General features: G+C 36.3%; 1 protein-coding gene across 1 annotated transcript in view; it reads right to left on the minus strand.

Annotated features, from left to right (window-relative positions):
- The window catches only part of IFI44 (interferon induced protein 44), a 37,408-nt gene extending 27,929 nt beyond the window's left edge, over positions 1–9,479 (minus strand). Inside the window, 8 exon segments of the mRNA XM_032395981.1 lie at positions 1,114–1,152; positions 1,155–1,248; positions 1,251–1,304; positions 3,655–3,804; positions 3,961–4,091; positions 4,094–4,155; positions 4,880–4,918; positions 9,184–9,479. Coding sequence (XP_032251872.1) covers positions 1,114–1,152; positions 1,155–1,248; positions 1,251–1,304; positions 3,655–3,804; positions 3,961–4,091; positions 4,094–4,155; positions 4,880–4,918; positions 9,184–9,479 — 865 coding nt within the window.

Here is a 9,479-nt window from a genome sequence, read left to right on the forward strand (position 1 = left end):
GAAAGAAAGAAAGAAAGAAAGAAAGAAAGAAAGAAAGAAAGAAAGAAGAGAAAAGAAAGAAGAGAAAAGAAAGAAAGAAAGAGAGCATCAGTATGTTTCAGTTAATCAGCTATAAATTATGCAACAGGCTATCTATGGAGCAATTTCAGAGATGTGGGGAGGCCAAATTGGGGAGGCCCTAAAAATAGCCCGCTCAAGTACTCATCAGTACCTGGAATTCGTCTGACATAGGAAATTCCCTTCATTGCTTTCCGTGGTAAGAAATGAGGCTTCAAATGAAGCCACCTCTTGGAAGAGGTAACTAAAGAGAAAACTATTGATGTTACAGTATTGATTGGTCTTCTGTCCTGTCCAAACAGTTGTTTTTATGGAGACTAGAGAAAAGAGATCTCATAAACAAGATGGGGGAGAAGAATCCTCAAGAAGGAAATAGCATGTGTCAGAGCATCACAAATACATTGCTTTTCTATCACAAAGTTAACAGGCAGCTCCCTGCACCCCTCCCTGGCAAAATTTCAAATTTCAGTGAGCAAGTAAATCACTCCATGCTTCTAACTTAACCAAAGTTGTGATAAACTGGCTCTCTCCCAGACAGAATGGGTAATAAAGCCAAGAAAAGCCAGTATGGGGCACCTTAATTCCCCGATCCTGTTTACCTTCTCCGAAGCCTAAAGGGCTACCCTGCCCTACCTAACATCTTACTTCCCTGCCACGTTTTCTTACTGAAATACTGTTTTCCATTTCTAATCATTTAAGGCCCAAGGGGAAATCTAGAACTTTTGGCAAATTAATTCATGTTAGGATACAGTGGTAGCAGGTAGTGAAGACTGGGTTAAACTCTTCAAATATATTGATTTGTTTAATCCTTATAATAAATTTCTGAGATAGGTGCTATTGTTATACTAATTTTATAGATTCGGAAATTGAGACATAGAGAGTTTAGGTCATGGCACGAAGTCATACAGCTATCAAGTGCTTGATTTGCTTGAACCACACTGATGGGCCAGGGAAGATTCATATATGCAATTTCTCAAATTTTTCATCCTGTTCTAAAATCAATCTACAATATAGTCTAATTAATTACCCTTAACAGCAAAGTGGAATGAGACTCACCACACTTTATCAATTCCCTTTGAATTTTTTTGATCTTTGCATCATGTCACAAGAGAGGTATTCAACAGAGTTGACGTCTAACACAAACGCCGCACAATGGATTCTGTCCTTCAGCAATGGGTGATCAATATAATCAGTATAGTTACTACATAGTTACTATGACCTGGTGTGATTGGTGCCGTGGAATTAAACTGTAAGGTAAACATAAAGCAACATATTAATTCCATAGATATTCATGAGCACATACTATGTATCAGACAGTCTATGCAAGTAGCTAGCAGCCCATTCATGCAGTCAGGTAAAGTTTCTGCAAGAAAGGGACAAGTAATCTGGGAGCTACAAAGGAGGGGGAGTTAGTCTGATAAAGGGAATGAGCATATGGATTAAAGTGTTCTAGATAGAAGTAATGTGGTGGAGGTGAGAGCGTTCAGAAAGAAATCTGGTATCATCACACAGAATGTAAGGGCCGAAAGTGGTTCAAAATGAGATGCATTTACTCTTGAACTAGCAGTCCCTCTGCTGGGAATCTGTCACAGGTATACTGGCAAAAATACAAAATGATGCATGTGCAAGCCTATCAACTTCAGGACTATTTGTAGTGGCAAGATTCTAATATATCAATAACATAGAGTATTTCGTGAATTCTCTAAAAAGAGGAGAACCACAAATCTGTAAGTATTTTCTTATGTAGTAAAAAAGGAAAGTAAACCTTAAATTGTTATACGGTTGCTTATAAGAAAAGGGAAGAAATGTATTTGAAGGGCCAGGGAAAGAAAATGGATTCTTGGACTATGCCTTATTTTGTCAAGTTGACTTTAGACTATATTTCAGTACACCAAAACTAATTGCATGTGGTTTGGGTAAGTGTCAGTTGATGAGTAAGGGTGGGTTAGGTATTTGTCGTCAGAGTTTTGGTGTACTTGCTATGATTTATGGATTATATGTTATGATGTATTAAATTCAATTCCAAGTAATACAGGAAAGGAGAAAGTGGATAGACACAGATGACGGGCCATGAGTCAAAAATTGTTGAAGCTGAGTAAATGGGAATTCATTAAATAGTTTTGTCTACTTTTGCATTAGTTTAAAATTCTCTATAATAAAGTTGTTTTAAAAAAAAGAATATTTAAAAATAAACTTTACCTCTACAAGACAATGCTATACTAAAGAATGAAAAGCCCTTGCATGAATAGAAAAATAAAACATGCTGTGTTTCTGGATAAGAACACTGGATATGTGAAGATGTAAATCAAATTTTGATATAAAATTTTAATGTAATTTTAATCAAAGCACCAACAAATCAAACACAAACAATCAAAACACAAACAGGCTCACTTGGAAAAGTATATTGTGAAAATAATCAAGAAAAACAAATGCAAGAAATAAATAATGAGTATGACTTGTCCAGTGAGGTATCAAAACATAGTTGATTGCTATGGTAATTAAAAAAATTAAATGATATGGTAATAAAAATAATATCATAAAGGAATTGATAAATACATCAATAGAACAAACCAATCCCTATATTTGGTAGGGAAAAGATGCAAAGACATTCAATAAAAGATGCTTGCACAATTGACTATTCATTTGGAACAAAGTAAATTAATGATTAATTCAAAATCTAAATGTCTATAAAAAAGACTAGAAAGTTTTAAAAAATGACAGACTAAAGTGGCTTTCTCTTTAATCCCCGCTCCTCTTGCCTAGACCACAGACAGGGCTCAGTGTGAACATCTGGAGAGCGTAAGGATGAAAGCCACACGTTTTAGTCAGGTATACTGACTAAAGCAGCTTGGGCTGCTATAACAAATTACCATATTTGGTGCCATAAAGAACAAAAATTACTTCTTACAGTTCTGAGGCCTAGAAAGTCCAAGATCAAGGTGCTAGCCAATTTGGTGTCTGATGAGAGCCTTCTTCCTGATTTGTAGACAGCTACCTTCTTGTTGTGTCCTCATATGGCAGAGAGAAACATCATCTCTCTCCTATCTCTTCTTGTAAGGACACTAATCCCATTCATGAGGGATTTACCTTCATGACCTAATCACCTCTCAAAGGCCCCACCTCTTAATACCATCACACTGGGGATTAGGGCTTTAGCATGTGAATTTTAGGGGGATACAAAGCACCCCATACTGAGGGTCTCATAAGAGAAAGTGAGATGGACCCTTGAAATTGATAACCTCAGAGAGCTTCCACACGGACCCAAAGCTGCCTACATTCAGACTTCTGTTACATAAGAAAAATGACCTATGTGAGTAAATTGATGTATTGGATTTCTGTTTCACATAGCCAAAGGCAATTGAATATATAACAACATTCAGAGTTGTTATGACAGCTATGACAGAAGAGTCTTTTGGATGTTTTAATTCTTTGTAAAATAAAATATCAAAAAGGAACAAATGACCTTGAACAAGTATAGTTCAAGAAAATAAAATGGTAATGCATTAAATTAGACTAGTATCTGCTGTTGTCAATAGTGAGCAAAAACAAACATTTTAAATATCAGTTATAATTTCTCAATGATTAGCCCAATCATACCTGGTATCTGTCAGAAGTGTGGCGTTTTAAGATGTAGACTACGTCATCCACGCACAACCCTTTTTCCTTCTCCCCCAGCCCCACTGAGTCACACAGAATCAACAGTAGGGTGTTGTCATCCTTCAAATCCTTAATGGAATATGTCCTGTACTACAAGAGGAGAAAAAAAGCAATTTTAAGAGTACATTTTTTTAATTGCAAACGGAGATAAAGTCTACGTGGAATGAAGTCCATCAGCGAAAGACTTTTCAAAACTAATTAACTTGAGCAAAGAAGCAAAGGCTGAGTGACCTTGAATGGACATACCCTGTCAGATACTCCAGTTGTACCGGAGCCCACCAGAGCCTGGGGTGTTACATGGCCTCGGAAAACAGATTTTACCGAGTTGAAAAAGCTAGACTTCCCAGCCTCATTTGGACCCAGGAGCAGAATCTGCTTTGGTGAACGAGGTCTTTATGTGGTTTGTAAGTTTTCATGTCAAACAATAATCTCTTGTGGAGTCTGTTTAGACAGGACAATTTTAAAAATTGACCGAGGGTAGATCACAAGAGCTTACCATAAGTTTTCCTAGAATTCGTTTTCTTTTCTTATATATTATTATTTATTTTTGACTAGCAACTTGCTTTCCTGTTAAAAGGACAAGCAACTATCCTACTTCAAAACCTACTATAAAAGAAGAAAAAAGCAAAAATAACACTTACAGCCAATCAGACATAAAACCTTTCAGATTTAAGCAACCAGACACATATAAACCTTGTAATAAATATGAACTGTGTTAAGTATGAAGATAACTTATTAATAATAAACTTCAAAAAGCACAACATCACATGTGACTTTTGAAGTTTATGGAAGTAGATAATTTCTAACATGTTCTTGAAGTTCATGTAAGTATTCTCCACCTACCAGCCACCCCTTCCAAAGCAATTCCCTAAAGTAGTTGAAACGGTAACTTCAAGATGTCTAAGCAAAAATGCAGACATGCAGCCAAATAATTATTTTCCTTCAAGTATATAAAAACATTAGGAATGTTTTCCCTTTACTCAGAGTTCTTTCTGTTTTAACATTGGTATTATCAAATAGTCTTATGATTATAAATATAATTATAGTTTATTCTTGATGACCCACAAGTTATGTTATAATCTGTGCTACTACTTTGACAGAACCTATAAAAGAATAAGTCTAAGATAATAAACAGAATAACAGAAGATTAAAAACATTGACTTACTGAGTAATCCCTTTCATGATTCTTTCGTCCAATAAATCTAGGGAAATAATCAAAGAAAAATGAAAAGTACAAGTTGTTGAATGACTGGCTAACTGAATGTCAACGCAGTCACTAGGGAAAAATACAGAAATAGCTTTTCCATGACAACAGCACACACAGTATAAGGAAAGCAAGTGGAGAAAATTCTGGCAAATCTCCTTAACATCTCACGTGGAGAATCTAGAGCTAGAGGCAAGATGGGCACGGTAAAACTAGATTGTCCACAGATCTCTTCTCACCCAATTACTCAGCAGTAGTATGTGGCTTGCTCCAACATGGGCAATGAGAACTGGGGTCCTTTCTGAATCAGAGAAGCAAGGCATAAAGGCGTGGACAGGCCAGGGAAAAACTTAAAACAGTTCCTCTCCATAATCCAAGAGGTCTGAAAGGGATAAGGTACAGAGACATACAAACAAGAAAAAAACCACAGGCACCAAATTTTCTCCAAAACCTACTATCTACAATTGGGGTTCCTGTAACTTCCAGCCCAATCGATTTTCTTTCTGGCTCCAAAGAGAATGTAGGACTCATCCCTCACCCAATCAGAGCGCAGTGAGTGGTTCAGGGGCGGGCTGAGGACTTTATGTGAACCAATGAGACTCAGGCCCAGAATGACTTACTTCCTGCAAAGAAGAGACACTCTTTGGTGGTGGATTTAAAACTGAAAGGATCAGCTGCAGGGTGCCTGGGTGGCTCAGTGGGTTGAGTGACCAAGTCTTGGTTTCTGTTCAGGTCATGATCTCCCAGTAGTGGGATTGAGCCCAGGTCAGGCTCTGTGCCCCGCGTTGGGCTCCATGCTCAGCATTGGGTCTGCTGTGGATTCTCTCTCCCTCTCCTCCCCCCACTCACTCACTCAGGCTCTCTCTCTAAAATAAATACATGATAAATAAAATCTTAAAAAAAAAAACCTGAAAGGATCAGGTGTAGTGATGCTGGCAATTCTCTACACTACAAAAGAATACTATGTGAAACATTTAAAAATATGGCTATACATGTGGAAAGAAAACCTCTTTAAATAACCGAAAGTAAAAATACTGAAGACTACATACAATGACTATAATAAAACGAGAAAAGAATAAGTGTAAACAAAGAGAAAAGCAACCTCTTGGAATTTTTCAAAGAACTTCTTAACTTTAACATCCAAAAGGAAATTAAAAATCAAAATTGTAAATATAAAGAAAATAATATAAACACTTTATATCAACCCTGTGATAAAAGTACACTTGGCTAATAACAAGAAAGAAGGAAAATTTTGAAAATAGAAAATAGAAACAGAAAAGAATATAGAAACGAACCTTAGAAATATAAGAGGGAATTAACAAAAATACAAGACAGATTTTATAAATTGAAAAAAGGATAAATTAATATAGTAATTGGTTTAAACTATAAAATAAATAAATTACTGACTAGTCTAATCAAAGAAAACCAAATCCACAAAATGTCATGCCACAGTTCACATACCAGAATAGCTACATATTGTAACAAAAAGTGCTGGGAAAACTTTAAAAGTGACAGAAACTCTCATGCACTGCTCTGGCAGTGGAAATTGGTATGGCTACATTGGAAAGCTTTGTCAGTATCCACTGAAGCTGAACATACACAAATCCGATGACCCAGAAATTTTATATTTATATTCGTCAAAAAATATGAATGTGTGAAACAAAACACATGTACAAGAAGGCTTATAGCACTATTATTTGTAATAGCCCCCAACTGGAAAACTCAAATGTCCACCAACAGTAATTTTATTTAAAAAAAAAAAAAAAAAAAAAGCAGGTTTTTGTTTTTTTTAAAATAGCGTCTGGGTGGCTCAGTCAGTTAAGTGTCTGACTCTTGATCTCGGCTCAGGTCTTGATCTCACAGTCTTGAGTTCAAGCCCCGAGTTGGGCTCCACACTGGGCATGGAGCCTACTTTAAAAAAAAAAAAAAAAAGTATGACGGAATCATTATACTGGCATCCTATATGACAATGAAAATGAACAAATGACTCCAACACACATAATATGGATGAATCAGTAGGGAGGTAGGGAGCTAAAGCAGCTGTCCTGAGATGCATTCACTCACTTTACCAAGTAACACTCAGGGAAAAAAAGATAAGTGACCCAGCCTAATTTCTTTGAAAATATGCTAATGATCTTATCTCCAGCTAAATAGACTAATGATATTTCCTACAAGGAAAGTACTTATCTCTTGAATGTCCTTAACAGGATGCTCCTGGCTAAGGATTACTTAGAATAAATAAATATAGCTTCTATGGATTTATGAGGCATGTCTTCATGGGAATTGTCATGTGAGCTGATTGTCTTAGTCGGCTCAGGCTGCCATACAAAATACCATGAACTGGGACAACAGAAATTTATTTCTCACAGTTCTGGAAGCTGAGAAGTCCAAGATCACTGTGCAGCAAAGTAGATTTCATCCTGAAACCTCTTCTCTTTCCTGGCAGGTAGCTGCCATCTCATTGTGTTCTCCCATGACCCCTCCTTGTATGTTCATGGGGAGAGTGTGAGCTCTCTGGTGTCCCTTCTTATATGAACGCTTATCCTATTGAATTAAGGCCCCACTCTTATGACCTCATTTAACCTTAATTACTTCCTTAGAGGCCCCATCTCCAAGTATAGTCACATTGGGGATTAGGGCTTCAGCATATGAGTTTGGGGTGGGGGGAGCACATTCAGTCTATAGCACTGACATATAAACGTTCCATAACGTAACCACTCTTCAATACGTAAGGTGGCCCACAAACTTCATAAAACAATCCTGCCTGTTCTTTTATACAGAAAGCATATGTCTAATATGCAAAGGAAGGACCTAGGAGCCACGAAGAATAATCTTGTACCCTTTCTGCCTTCTCTGAGATTTCTGATTGCCTTTATCCTTGAAATGATTAGTCAAACCTAATACTGCGTAAGATATCTGATTTGTAGAGGTCTGATTTTATAATCCACTCCCTTGTTTAGCTCAATCCCTCAAACGTAATATTGAATGTAAGAGGTCAGACACCCAAGAGTACATATTTTGATATGATTCCATTTATATAGAATTCAAAAAGAAGAAGTTATTAATGTCAACACAAGCCAAAGTAATAGTTATCTTTGGCTGGTAATAACCAGGAAGAATCAGCAAGGAGTCTTTTGAAATGATGATAATAATCTATTTCTTCATCCAAGTAGTAGCTATATTAATGTGTCTAATTTATAAAAGTTTGTCAATTGGTACATTTATCAATTGTGCATTTCTCTGTTTATGTGTTATACTTCAATAAAAAGTTTCCTTAACTGATCCAGGATTGTCAACATCATGACATATCCAAGTAAATTGACCAGACATCAACAAAAATTTTTTTAGATGTTTGGGGCAGCCAGGAAGAAAGATCAAATCACTCAAAGGGAAAAAATTAAAATAAATAAGTCTGGCCCTAGGTTTTCCACAGCAACATCAATCCTGTAGAAACATTACAAAATCCCCCAAAGAATTACATACTCTGATGATCATTCAAGTATAAAGACCACAGACAAGGAGTTTGGAACATGAAAATACTCAGGGGATATTATTCCTAGGGTCCCTTCCTTTAAATGGTTAGACATAAATAACTCTTTCAGAGAAGAAATGTAAATGGCCAATACACATAGACTTGCTAGTAATCAGGAATAAGCAAAGAAGAAAATGAGAAACCATCTTTTGACCATCAAATTGCAAATATTCTGAAGTTTGATAATATCAAATATTGGCAAGAAGATAAGGAAATAGGCATTTCTATAACACTGTTGGGAAAGTATAAAAGAAGTATTTTTGTGCACAGTTATATTCACAAATACATTACAAAAGCATTGTTTATAACAGCAAATATTGGAAACAATGTCCTTTAACAGAAAAATAAGTAAATTCATTTTGGTCTTTTAATATAATGGATACAATGGGAAATTTCAGGATCTAGTACCAATCAAGAGAAGTTTGAGCTTTGGTTTCGTTCCAAGAGAATCTCACAATCTAAGTTTGCTTCCCCTTTCTCTCTCTCTCTCTCTCCCCCTTCTCCTTCTACCTTTTCTCCCCCTCCCCTACCCCTTCCCCCACACAAACACACTCCAGAAAACTCTATATATGCTACTTTTGACCACGGTTGGGTCTCAGCAAACATGTGTGGCCAGGTTTCAGTCTTGGTCACCCAGAAATAAGGACATTCTTCCTTAAAGAGATGAGTTGCCTCAAATCCACCAAACATTCAGGAGAGAGCTCTATATAAGATTATCTGATTAAATCTATCTTCACAATGAAAAACTTCACATTCTTCAAAGGAAATAGATTGATTTTGAAGTAGTCCAAGTTCTTTAATTGCATCTAAGTTCATAGTCACTTTTTTTTGCTTCAGATTAAGGAGGAATTTGAAACCATCCCACCCTTTATGATATTCATGAAGAAATATAGACGGTGAGTATGTTCCTATATTGCATTCTGAAATTTCATTCTCTTGAAAGGCAAGAAGGACAATGGGAACTTTGTCATCTTTCTTGTAACTCTCTTTTATATAGGCCCCCAAAACACAATGTCCACCATAAATCAT

This window comes from Phoca vitulina, unplaced genomic scaffold (genome assembly GCF_004348235.1).
Source record: "Phoca vitulina isolate PV1807 unplaced genomic scaffold, GSC_HSeal_1.0 scaffold2, whole genome shotgun sequence".
Lineage (NCBI taxonomy): Eukaryota > Metazoa > Chordata > Mammalia > Carnivora > Phocidae > Phoca > Phoca vitulina.